General features: G+C 39.8%; 1 protein-coding gene across 1 annotated transcript in view; it reads left to right on the top strand.

Moving 5' to 3' along the window:
* Positions 1–11,446, top strand: part of LAMA4 (laminin subunit alpha 4) — a 147,553-nt gene extending 136,107 nt beyond the window's left edge. The window contains exons 32-38 of the mRNA XM_025864441.2: positions 823–1,012; positions 1,788–1,943; positions 3,455–3,614; positions 5,284–5,414; positions 6,490–6,583; positions 7,043–7,162; positions 10,980–11,446. Of these exons, the coding sequence (XP_025720226.1) occupies positions 823–1,012; positions 1,788–1,943; positions 3,455–3,614; positions 5,284–5,414; positions 6,490–6,583; positions 7,043–7,162; positions 10,980–11,125 (997 nt within the window). The 3' untranslated portion in view covers positions 11,126–11,446. The remainder of the gene's footprint in view (positions 1–822; positions 1,013–1,787; positions 1,944–3,454; positions 3,615–5,283; positions 5,415–6,489; positions 6,584–7,042; positions 7,163–10,979) is intronic.
* The last annotated feature ends 2,490 nt before the right edge of the window (positions 11,447–13,936 follow it).

Genomic DNA, 13,936 nt, shown 5'->3' with positions numbered 1-13,936 from the left:
GGTTAAAAGGGACACTGAAGACACAAAAACCACTTGTATCTCGGCTAGCCCTCAAGCTATCCGTAAAACCCAGCACCTCTCCCAGTATTCCGCAAATCTCCGGGTTACTTAGCACTTTGAAGATTTCTTTTCCTAGTGTTAGCACCCAAATATTCTTATGTAGGTCTTAGTATCTCTTTCAAACATCCATAGAGTCAGTAAGTGACCTCTAATGCTTTCTAATTTGCTGTTTGCGAATAGGCAGTATCAGTATTTTGTATTCACTGGGAAGAATTTAGAGTTAAATCGAACTAGAAATTAGCCTAATAAATGTATCTTATCTATGTGGCCTGGAGCTAAATGCCTAGAAGGTGTTGTTTAATTCCTACACATTCTGATGGCTATTTTTGGCCTGTGATATCCACTGATTAATTTTTCCTGGGAAAGACAAATTGAACCTGTATTTTAGATAGCACACAAATCATATTGTTTCTATGCAAACTTCTATATGCACATTAATTACGACTAGTATTTTGTCCACATGAACAAACTCAGTGCAACCATATTTTCAAAGCAAGACACATTATGGTCCTTAAGTGAAACAATGCTTCCTTAAATGTGGAATGTAGCCCTGCTCTATAAAGTAGGGAAAGATTTACATTTTTAAGTTAGTCATGCTTTCCCAATATTCATGAATAATACTAAGGTATAATGAGAAGTAATGCTGCTTGGGATTCGACAGAACGGCTACTCATTCTTCCTTACCCTATGTTGCTGTGGGAAACTAGAGATTGCCCTCAGTCTCATTTTACGGATAGTAAGCTTTTTCTTTTCCTTTACCAGATCTCAGTTCTCCATTCGTCTGAAAACTCGTTCCTCCCATGGGATGATTTTCTATGTCTCAGATCAAGAAGAGAATGACTTCATGACTCTATTCTTAGCCCACGGCCGCTTGGTTTTCATGTTTAATGTTGGCCACAAGAAACTGAAGATTAGAAGCCAAGAGAAATACAATGATGGATTGTGGCATGATGTGAGTTGAAGGCAGAGAAGAGTATTGCCAGCAAATAGTCACAATTGTCAAATGGACTGACATTAATGCCCACTATTGGTCTCTCTAGAAACACCCATTTTAAAATTCTGTTGCCATATGCTCAGAGTTCAATTTTGAGAAAATTTTTTTAATTCCTTATAAAAATCTTGAAGCATATTATTTAAAAAGAGATACAGGCTGCATGTAATGTTTTTTAGTGTAATTATTTTCACCAAAGAACCAATGGCAAACATAACCTGAAGTTTAATTTCTAACAATTTTTCACTTGTTTGCCCACTGCCTGTGAGTTTCTACATTTCAACAGCAATTGCTGGGTGTCTTTTATAGGCTAAGCCATGGAAGATACAAAGTGAAGAAAAAATCTGTTAGGAAGCTAGGATACCACAGGGAGAATATCTAAATATTGAAGCAAATCAGTGTTACATAATGGAAAGAGTAAGAAACATAAGATGCATTAATCACCATAAATTTAGGAGAGGGAGAAACCAAGTGGGCTGGCCAGCTGCCAAGAACTTCATTGAGAACTCTACTAAATACATGTAAGCTGTATTCAGAAATTAAGCCTGTAGCTTTAAATCAAGCTTTAAAGGAAAAAACAATCTCTTGACCTTCAGAGAAAGGATCAGTTTTTTTAAAGAACTTCTGCAGATTTTCCACAGCACTGCAATAGCAAAGTTTGGAGAAGAGGCACCCGAGCCTCCCCCCAAATCTTGGGATGCACTTGACATGGGCTGTTGTCCTTCTCTCCATCCAGGTGATATTTATTCGGGAGAAGAGCAGTGGCCGACTGATCACTGATGGCCTTCGAGTCCTAGAAGAGAGTCTTCCTCCTAGTGGAGCTGCCTGGAACATCAAGGGTCCTGTTTACTTGGGAGGTGTGGCTCCTGGAAGGGCCGTGAAAAATGTCCAGGTAAGCCAGGCATGACCAGGTCGAGCCACTGGCTTTTAGAGCCTTAACACTATTTAATCCAGGACCTCGCTTTACCATCAGCAAACTGGCAAGAATAAAACTGTAGTTTCGCTGGATATAGGCTATCAAAGTGAGTATTGCCCCAGGGGATGTCTGTCTGCCTCTGGCATTACAAAGTCAGGAGGGATCTTTTGATTCTAAGGTAGAGGTGAGATGAAACAGTTTCAGAGGTCTAAACTGTCATGAGAAGTCATGTCTCAAGGAGATGCTTATTTGTTCAGCAAGTGCACATGATTTTTGTGTAAAAAATACAAAAAAAATAGAAGAAAGAATGTCATTCCATTATATATCATTGAGTGACAAAATACTTTGGGGCCATTCAGTAGACTATGATTTCATTTTTGTTCCTACATACACACACACACACACACACACACACACACACACACATGATTTGTAAATGTGCAAGGAAGTGTGGTTACCCCTGGGGGGAGGGGGAGAAGCGGGGATTATAGTCAAAAGCATGTTATTTCTGTACTTTAAAAGTTAGTAATATTGCACCTTTACAAAAATATTTAGCAATAAAGGGAATGCATCAAAGGACTAAATCTTTCTTAACATAAATATAGATTTGACCTCAGCACGAAAGAACTGATGCATTTCTAAGATTCGCTAATATATGTTGATAAAGCAAAAAAGGGGGGAGCGCATGTTATAGTGAGATTTTAGGCAAGTAGCCCCAATTTCATGACAACTCCTTTAAAAGAAAGCTTTCCAAAGCAGTGTGAAATCAGTTGTCCGAAGAGGCCCAAGTTTCACATCCTGAGGTATGATAAATGTTCAACCACAAGATCAGTTAATGGAGCCAGAAATGCAAGCTTTCTGCTGTTTATTTAACCATGGTAGATTTAATGGTTAAGAACTTTGCTAGCCCTCGGGCGCCTGGGTGGCTCAGTCTTTAAGCGTCTGCCCTCGGCTCCGGTCATAGTCTCAGGGTCCTGGGATCGAGTCCCGCATCGGGCTCCCTGCTCAGCGGGGAGCCTGCTTCTCCCTCTCCCACTCCCCCTGCTTGTGTTCCTGCTCTCGCTGTCTCTGTCTCTGTCAAATAAATAAATAAAATCTTTAAAAAAAAAAAAAAAAAAGAACTTTGCTAGCCCTCATCAGCATTAGGTGATCTGGGGGCCTGCTGTCATTCTTGAAGGAAAACAAACAAGGATAGTTCTAATATTTAATTTCAAAACCATAGCTGCAACTTAGTTGTCAGAGTATATGTAAAAATGTTCATAGCTAATGACTGCGGGCTGACATCATCAAATACAAAATCCCAGCTTCAAAGAACTCATTAAAGAAGCAACTACCTGGAAAACGACTGACCCTTCAGGCAGCTAGATAAATAAGAGAGGGGACTGCGTTGTTTCTCTCAGGACTCGAATCCCTTCATTTTGTTTCCCTTTGGTGCGCACCCATGCATGTTGAGAAAATGGATTTTAAGAAATGTCTTCTTCCCTCAGATCAACTCGGTCTACAGTTTCAGTGGCTGTCTCGGCAATCTTCAGCTCAACGGGGCGTCCATCACCTCGGCTTCTCAGACGTTCAGCGTGACCCCTTGTTTTGAAGGTCCGATGGAAACGGGGACCTACTTTTCAACAGAAGGAGGATACGTGGTTCTAGGTAACAGTGACTTCTGCACAAAACATGAATCATGAAATACTTCTTTCCTAGGGGTGGCTGACAGGGAAATTGGGCTGAGAGTTAAAACATCAGAATGCCAAACTCACTCAGCCCTAGCTTTCCAGAGGATCCCTTGTCTCCTCCTGCCACACCCGACCAGGCAGGCGTGCCCATCCCTGTTTGCTTTCCCTGACTAGAGCTTCTCCACAGCTGCCACGCCTCTCGTGTAGATGTAGCCCATCTTGGCCCTTTTAGGATTTCCGGTGCTGCTCTGTGGTCTAATCTGTGTCAGCTCTGAGCCACCCTGCTCTCATCTTTCTCTGCTCCCTCTCAGCGAGATCCGTTGTCCCTCCCAAAGCAAGTTCCACTCCCTCCCTTTGCTCTGCTGCCCCATCCTTCAGAAATTGTATTTCTGGACCTGTATTCTCCTTAACTATTACTCTTTCATTCATTCAACCAAGTTTTTATTGTATGCGTCTGGTGTGTCAGTCCCTATGCCAAGTAATGAAACATAATAGTTCTAAAAGTAAATACATTAAGTCCTAACAGACTATACACAATCACCACCCAAGCCATTCCAACAAATACTCTATAGAGCAAACATTAGGTATGAGGAAGGCACCGGGATTGGAACCTGCAACATCCCCTGAATAAAGACATGACAACGCAGCCAAGTGTAGCTTCCCAAACCGCCCCCATGTCCAATAGAATACTGGAGGTCGTCTTTCCTCTCTCGGTCTAGCTCATGATTTTACTTTCCTTTCTCCTTCTTTATCCACAGTAAAGCACCTACGCTCATATTTCTCAGCCTCTCGTTGGATTTCAGTGATAAGAACTCAAAGGCTTGGACAGCTCGAAATGCATAGCAACCTGCACAGTTTATGTTCTCCATAAACATTAATAGCAGGAAAAATTGAAAAGTGATTGATAAGGAGACATGTCAAGTGAATATTATTAGGATGCCCAGGTTTGCAACGCGGCTCCTAGAGTGAGCACGGCCCTTCTCAGTCAGGATTCATTTTCTGGCATCATGGCAAGAGCAGCTCCTGCCGCTTCTGCTGCCCTCGCTTTATCTTTCCTCTGAAATGCTCTGCGGCACTGGCACCAGTGATCTTTATTAAGACTTATTTTAAGATACAGATCAGATCAAGTCACCTCCCTTGCTCAGTGACAGCAAAATAAAGTCTACCTCCCATACTTGAGCAGGCGCACCCTTCCCCTGTGGCCTTCCTCACTCGCCAGGCCTCGCTTTACCCTGGTCCAGCCGCACTGGCCTCCACAGTGCTCTCTCCCAGTGTCCCAGCCTCCACACTGGTGTTCAGACTTCTTCCTCTGCCCGGGTTGCTCTTTTCTCCCCCTCGCTTGTGAAATAGTAAACAGTCCTTCTGGTTGTAATCGGTTTCTCCTCCCCTGAGAAGACACGCCATGGCACCCTTTCGGCATGCTGTCCCCACCCCACGGCCCACCGCCGGAGTGGCGTGCTAGTTACCTCAGACCCTCACGGAGCTTTCCACAGTGTGTCTGACGTGGGAAATGCCACTTGTGGCTTGTCTATTAAAAAAGGTGTCAGACTTTCAAAAAACGGCTATAAAAATGTATAATTACGAAATCACACCACGGTTACAAAATTTAGGCTGCTGCTCTTAAGAGCTAATATTTCTCTCCACAGATGAGTCTTTCAATATTGGACTGAAGTTTGAGATTGCATTTGAAGTCCGTCCCAGAAGCAGTTCTGGAACCCTTGTTCATGGCCACAGTGTCAACGGAGAGTACCTAAATGTTCACATGAAGAAGGGGCAGGTAGTGGGTTAAAAACCGTTTAACAGTCTGTCTTCTCTGCCCTTGAATGCTAGGTCGGACACATTTTTATTTCACAGAGTTATTCCATCAGTCTTTCCTAACTGGGGGGGAAACAATAATGGGGAAGCTACACATGAAATTTAAATGCAGGCCGTACTTAGATTCAGATTCCTATACTGAGAATTGATTTGATTAGAGCAAAGAGCCATGAAAATGTGGTAAAGCTAAAAAAAAAAAAATCAACAATAACAATGGAATTAAAAGGTTTTAATGAAAGAATTGGGAGAAAACATTTTCAAATGAATGAGAGCAGCAGACATATCCAGCTGTCAAAACGAACAAACACTAAAGTATCTATCTTTCTATCTATATTTGCATACCAGGTGTGTATATATACATGTATGCATATACACATATATTATTTTCAATTGCTAGAAATCAAAAAATTGTTATAATTAAGCACCACTTTCGTCCTGAAAAAGTATGACTAAAGAAAATTCATGGAAGTGTTCGACTAAATATTATGGAGAAAGCAGCATATTTTCATCACCGCCCCTAACTTAGTAGAACTGATTTTTATTTGAGTTCTGGTACTATTAAACCATAGAATGATAAAATCCTCATATCGTGCTCACTGTGTGTCAAGTACTATTCTAAATACAGACGAACTTCATTAGCCCTCCGGTGGCTCTGTGAGGTAGGTTTCATAAGTGAGAAAACAGGGTGAGGTGATGGGGGCGCTGGGATACGAACCCAGGCAGTCTGGCTCCACAGTCCACGCCCCCCACCAATATCTTAACCTGCCTTGTAGAACACATTCAATCCGTAAAAATTAAAGGCATTCATTTTATTCTCTTGTTGTTCCTCTCCCCCAGCTTCTCTCCTGTTACTAGTCTGTCCTCTCACCTAGGAACGGTTTACTGTCTATAGCCTACCGAAGAGTGACCCCTTGCGTTCACATTGCAAAGCTAATCGTTTGCAGATAAAGCATTGCTTCTCTGCGATGAATTTAAGAAATCTAGTTTTATCTATATGAGGAAAAATGAAACTATATAACGTATCCTGTCTTTTTCAGGTCCTAGTGAAAGTCAACAATGGCATCAGAGACTTTTCCACCTCAGTAACACCCAAGCAGAGTCTCTGTGATGGCAAATGGCACAGAATTACAGGTGAGAAAAACGAGTGTCTTGGGCTTCTTTTATAAAGTGAGCCTACATCCCCACGTGTGGAATGATGGCTTGGAAGAACTCAGACTCTAACTTACATGATAAAATAGGGATGGGTGACAGTCTAAAAGTGGCCAAGAAAAGAGAATCAAATATTACTGTATATATCGAATCCATATGTGATTTGAAAATTTGAATACTGCCAAAATAGTCTTTGGGAGTTTTTTAAAATAAGGCATAATTTATGAAGAAGAAAACAGAGTATCCTAAATATTCTCCCTTTCAAAGGAAAGTGTTACAGGGATTGCTTGGTTAGACACTGACATTTTCAATGATATAGAAGAAAGTCTGAGGTTTATTCTGGAGTAAATAAAAGCCATCACTGTTATAAATTAGTCTCTTTCATGTGAAAATTAATCACAAAGAGTGCCATTTATGACCAGTCTTTTCCTGGTATTTCAGTTATTAGAGATTCCAATGTGGTTCAGTTGGACGTGGACTCTGAAGTGAACCATGTGGTTGGACCCCTGAATCCAAAACCAGTTGATCACAGGGAGCCTGTATTCGTTGGAGGTGTTCCAGGTAAGAGTTCTTTAAAAGGGACATGTTTCCAAATCCAAAAAACAATAAGTTCTTACAATTGTTATTATAGTATTAAGAATGGAGCCATGTGTTTTCATAATTCACCTAATAACTCAAAGGATTTTATATACAACGTCCTTTCATAGGAAAAAGTATACTGGTGATTATGACTCCTTATCCAAGGATCAAAACAAAGTAAGACATAAGCACTACACTTCATCCTCCTGCCCGGTGGATACTACCCTTCCTTTGCCATATATGCTTATTTTTTTTCTCTCTTCCCTTTACATATGCTCACATCCACGTAGTGAAACACACACTCGATTTTCTTCTCTAACACAAAACTCATTTACTAATACTCCTCTAGGATCTGGGAATCTTGGAGGACTAAAAGTTTGCTGATAAATACTCCCCTTCCTTACTAAGAAAGAAGGGGATCCACAGTTCTCCTTGTCCAAGATTAGTCTGAATTGTGGAAACAGCTGCAGACCATAAGTTGTTTTGTTCCGAGGTAGTGACAGTCCCCAGGAGAGGTTCCCAGATGCCATCCTGCAAACATCATCAGTAACATTGCTGCTCTCATCTCCCAAGAATTGTATATAATCCAGAGTGGCGACAGAAGGACTCTTATGGACCCCCCACAATTGTTTTAACCCTCTGGAGCAGGAACCATGACCTGTGTTGAAAGTGTGTGTTGCACGCATTTCACTAACTTGGAAAAACTGAATGTTAAAGCCAGAGAGAGATAAAAAGGAGAAAACCAAGCTTTTACATCTGGAATTTGGTGGTGATTTTAAGGAAAAACTTAGCATGGTTTTTCCTTGTGTCCTAACTAGATTATTTTAGACTGACCCATGTGAAGGCAAGTAATAATTCAATTAAGAGAGTAAGAAAAAAGAGAGAGAGAGAAAGTACAGATCAAATTAAGCACCTGACCTTGGGTACTCACAAAATGGTAGCAACTAAGCATTCCTCTGTTTGTAATGTGAATTTTTCAAACACTAGTATTGACAATACCAGTAACTCCCTGATGAAATATTTGAGACGTTCCTTTTCCTTACTTCCGCTGTCCACGCCCATCTCCGTCCCCCAGTCCTCTCCTCCTGCTCCTGGCCTCGATTCTGAAAGGGATTCTAGCAAAGGCCACCATGGAACATCCTGTGGGCAGTGTGGAAGATGCGTCACCTCAGTTCTTATATTTCTGTACATTGCTTTCTTCTTGGAAACCACAACATGATTTAAAATATTTCACAGGTTCCCAAGAACTTACAGGATCAAATTCAGCAAGGTCCTTGATCCTCTGGCCCCTCCTTCCCCCTGCCTCTGGGGTCTCCCCACGCTCTCAATGTTCAATGATGCCCACCTTGCTCCAGGCCTTTAAATCACACACGGGGCCTCAATTTCTGGAAAAAAGTTCTTGCTTTCCTCCCCTGGTATCTTTTTGAGGAACAGCTTCTCCCACTCTTCTCCCAGTTTAATTCCTTATTGACCTTTAGGACTCAGCCCAGACAGATCTCTACTGACACACACATGCCCCTCTCTCCCTAGAATGTGCTATGTTTGCATAGCCCTTTTGTGACACTTACCAGAGGATTTCATGGAAGTTAAATAGTCCACTCCTTGCTGCCTGGTAACATGACTTCTTTCAAAAGAAAACAAACATTTATGGTCTGTTAAGTACTGTGCTAGGCTCCGAGAGAGGGACAAAACAAGCATGGCCCTCCTTCATGGAACTTACAGCATTTGTTCTTTACTTTGCACCAGAGTACTTACTCTATCATTCAAACAAATATTTGTCTTTTTGATTTTTGTTTGTTTTCAGAGTCTGGTCCCAGCATTTCACGCTGCCATCACCTCCCACTACAAGAGTTGTTAAGTGCCACAGACTGAGTGGGCAAGGTGTACCTGAAGCCGAGTTCAGCCTGCCTGAGACATATAATGAACAGCAAATTTTAGCTTCTGAGCCAGCGCACAGGGACTAGTGGGCCAGGGGGAGCTTAACCACTGCACCATTACAGCTTTTAATTCCATCTAGGAGCCATGCCAGTGAGCCTAGAACAAAAGCAATTATAATTTAAGATGAATGTCATTAATTACATCATTTTGAGCTGTTCAACATTAACTCCACTAAAATCACATCAGAAACTGAAAAAGAATAACTGAAGGAAATTAGGTATAAATAAATTTATAATAGGCACTGAATTCCCTTGAAATCTCAACCAGTTCTCAGAACCCTGATACTATTTCTATCAATAAAAAGTTAATGCATTTAATGAACTATGTTCCCCAAAAGTCAGTTTTACTATATAATTTAAAAATCAAAATTAGAAATAAAAAAATTTTTTAAGGTAATGTAGTTCATACATACACACAGATCTGATCATTCCTCTACGGAAAAGCTTGCATTATTCTGTATATAGTCAAGCTTTTGACCTGAGGAACGTTTGCTCTTAAAATCATGTGTTGATTTTATTAATCAGTTACTTAGGGTTCTGGGGCCACTTTACTGCCACTACCTACAATAAATTGTGTGGTGAATTATGAAGACCATAATTTCTATATGAATTATTTCCTCTAGATGATGTTCCCCGTAAACCACAGGGTGGTGAGCTTGAACAGAATCAAAATCCATGTTCTAAAACTAGTTTCCAAAATGGGCAGGAGAAATAGATATTTCTGCCCCTTATAATCGTTCCTTTTCACTTATTTTTATTCTGATGATGAAGTACACTGAGCAGCCTTGAAGAATATATATAGTCATATTGATCTAGAGACAAAGGGAAGTGATCTCTCAGCCCCTTCCAAATCTAAAACTTCATAATTATCATTCTAAATATGAAATGCGATTTCTATGATTTATTTTCATTACAAAGCTTCCGCATAGTCTTAATTTACACTGCTTAGAAAATTTATTACAGCTGCTTGATGATATTTAATTTGCTGTCCTGTTTTATGTTCCTCCCTGAGTTAGTGATTTCTAAGTGTTTTCCATCTTTTATCTGCTACTGCTCACATAGCTGTTTGTACATAATAATAAGCTTTGACTAAACGGATTTTAATTCCAGGATATTTCTAAGCTTTCTAAATTGCTTTAAATTATATTGCTTCTATCATCCAACACATTTAATTGTATCTGTACAATTAATAAGCATAAGGCTTCTTCTAGATCTCTAATTAAGACAAGGGGAGAAAGTTCCCCTGGCATATGAGAGTGCACCCATGCCCATACAAAGACTAGACTAGTTATCATTATCCTATTTATAGTTCTTAAACCCTGAGCTCAGAAAAATTAAAATTCAGCTTATGTGAATTCATTATTTTCTCATTATATTTTATGAGCTTGGCAAAAATGTGGAGGCTTAAGTGTGAAGGGTAATGATACAAATTAAACAGAAACATTAACCAAGTCTAAAAATAGTGTAGAAGCTAAAATTCCTTCCCCTTTTCTCAGTAAATCACACAAAATAAGTGAGACCCAGACAACATTAACTCTAAAAAGCATAAGCATAGGTAGATCCTGAAAATTCACTATTGAATTTTTATATGTAAGTGGGAAATTTCAGCCCTGGAAGAAAGCTGAAATACACTCAGAACTTTGATCATGGAAAACATGGCAAAACTTTAAAATTACCACATGTTCACATTACTTCAAAGGCAGATAAAGTTCCTGAGAAAATGAGTAAATTATCACGATATTCCATTTTTGACATGTAAATCATCTAGATGATGTGAGCAGTTGTTACGTGTATTTGTGCCAGAGTGACATTTGGGCTTGGAAGGGCTCACCTGCAATCTTTGTTTTCATTTCTTTTTCCAGAGTCTCTACTGACACCACGCTTGGCCCCTGGCAGGCCCTTCACAGGCTGCATCCGTCACTTTGTGATTGACGGGCGCCCTGTGAGCTTCAGCAAAGCAGCCCTGGTCAGCGGCGCCGTGAGCATCAACTCTTGTCCCGCAGCCTGACACCCAGAGCAAAGCTGCCCCCGTACAAAGTTCTTTAGAGCACTGAAAGAAACGCAAAGCCAGCCAGGAGGAACAGCCACTTTTCCTCCCAGTGGGAGCCTTCATCTAGTTGAGCGGGACTTAAATGAATCGTCAAGGAATGGATGTTTATTATTTCTCATTTGGATTCTTACCTTGGATCCAAAATGTCTGCAGTGAACAACAATCAAAGGAGCGTCACACTTACTTGCATTGTATTATTTCCTGCTGGTGAAATTACTGTTCCTGTTTCTAACGAAATAGAAGGGATTCTAAATAAACACTGGCACACATTTTTAAGTATGGCTAGATTCTCAGGTTCATCTTTCTTTGAGGGACGATACTTTGAATTGAATTATACCAAAATAATCTAACATATACTTTACTTTATCCTGAAAACATTTACTAATTTACATAAAATCTGGAATTAGATGGCAGGCTTGCTTTTAGTACTTTTGTTTGATCTAGCAGTATAACAAGAATATTTTAGGTTTATAGCAGTTATAAGGTTTAATAAAGTAAATTTCTAACAAATTATTAGAAAAATGGAAGCATAATTTAATTTTTTCTAGAGAAGAAAAAAGGAGTTAAACCACTTTTTTTATTTCTTTAAAAGAAAAATAAAACAGCATGAGGGGGAAGCTCCTGTAAGATATTACTGTGTGTTCTATAGGAATCATAAAGGACATTACAGCAAAGAAAGTAGGACATAATCATAAAATTCTATTTAAAAGTATAAAAGTCCTTTTATTAAAATATTTTTCCCCACGTACAACTAGTATTTTCTAATTTTATGATTTTCTTAGGTGTCTATATTCATAGTCTAGAAAAAATAAGCTTGAGTAGCTGGTGTGATATTAAAATACAGAAACGGAAATAAAAGAATTATACATGAAAAGATAATCAACATTGAAGACAGAATGAGAGGAAATAGGCCCTCACAGCAATAGGATTAAAGGTATGTAAAAGGAATAACTTTTAGGGGCAAGGGAAGGGGGCATAAAATACTTTGAGGAATTACTAAGGGAATAAAATAATCTCTGACCTTGGGGAAAATATATATGTAAATTATTATCTAAGATAGATATACATATATATCTACATATATTCCCCAGCTACCCTCTAGTCTCAGGTACATTAATAATAAAGTTGAAGATATCAATGAAAATAGCTAATATCAATTCATAGAGGAGTTACTGCATGCCAAACTCCATGATAAGCTAAAGTTGATTTGATCATTACATTAATCCTATGAGGTGGCATTCGCAGATGAGAAACCTGAGACTTAGAAAAGTTAGGGATGTATTGTCAGCTGTCATTCAGCTAGGCCGAAGAGCCAGGTTTCAAAACGAGAGGCAGCATGATTATCCCCTTGCTTCCTGCCTCCAGAGAACTGTCTGCCAGCTATCAGCTGTTCTCTAAAGCTGGAGTCACAAACCCAAACGCCTATAGAGCCAGTGAGTTACCTAATAAAGGAGTAAAGCTGGTAGGGTCTGACTGACAAAATCAAGAGGGCCCTTGCCAGGCTTATCTAGAAAGCCAGCAGGTGCTCAACTCAGCTAACTCTCACCATGAAAGAACTCAAGTCTTAAAGGACCAGAACTTCCAACAGAAGTTGGAAATGTGAAATTTGGGGGGTTCAGAATGGCCTGAGTTTCAGTTGGTAACTAATTAAATTAAAGCAATAGCAACCACAATACCAGGCTGACCAAACAAAACCTTCTAAGAGCCATATGTGACATCTAAACTAAAAACTCTGAATCCAAGAGTCTAGAGCCTTATCAAGTACAGACTGAAACAGTGCTCAAAACACACTGCACCCTCATAATATTCCATCAGACCCAAACAGGAAGAAGTGGTTCTGAAACACCCTACCATTTTCTTTTCCAAAAGATTTTTCACAGAAGCATCCTAGAGGGCCACCTAGTTCCTCATTCTCAGCAATAGCACAAAATAAACAAAACCAGCCCAGCTGCAGACCCTGTCTGGACCTACGCAGTAGTTCTAGCAGGCATGCTCATGGACACACATATATAGACTGAAAACACAAAAATTCTCCTACCTTCTCCACAATTTACAAAGCCACTTTGCAGAGTTAGTATTTCACATTCTTATACTTGACAAATGAGAATCAACTGAAGCTACTGACCCATATACCTCCTAACCACCCCAAGATGACCTGAAACTTTGAATTTGCCATTCTTAAGAGCCTGATTCAGCTCTTAGATGGGACTCCATCTTCTTCCAGCTTCTGTCTAGGGAGAAAAAAAAAGTCATATTTTTTTTCTTTTTGTTAAACATAGTATATCAGGATTTCATATAGAGAAATATGGGTTGGTGCTCATAGCATTTTGACAAATTTTTGTTTTGTTCCCTGCCAGTTCAGAGCCCTTTCAAAATGAGGAGGGCTCCCATAGCCCCAGTTTGAGGGAGGAGCCCTATTTAGGCCTCTGTCCTATCTCCTCCTGTCATGACTACAGCTGAGTGGACAAGAGGACTCTACTACAGCTTCCAAGTGAAGCAATATCCCATTATCTGGTGGTGTGAAAAGATGAATTCAAACAATCAGATATTTTCTCTTAAAATTCTGAATTGGGAAACATGAAAAGAATCAAGCACTTAGCAGTAGAAGCTGAAGCCAAAATAAAACTATCTGAAAGTATGGTTTTAAGTGTTTACCACACACATTTATAAACACACTTTTTAAAAAAGGAAAGAAAAAGAACTTAGTATTTCCCATTCTGTAGATGTAGTATAATACACCTACCTGCCTGTTGTCTAACCATCTCAATT

This window comes from Callorhinus ursinus, unplaced genomic scaffold, assembly GCF_003265705.2.
Source record: "Callorhinus ursinus isolate GAN/ISIS: 27379988/994484 unplaced genomic scaffold, GSC_fseal_2.0 scaffold6, whole genome shotgun sequence".
Classification (NCBI taxonomy): Eukaryota; Metazoa; Chordata; class Mammalia; order Carnivora; family Otariidae; genus Callorhinus; species Callorhinus ursinus.
The sequence above is the reverse complement of the archived record's forward strand: the minus strand, read 5'-3'. Positions and strand labels throughout refer to the sequence as shown.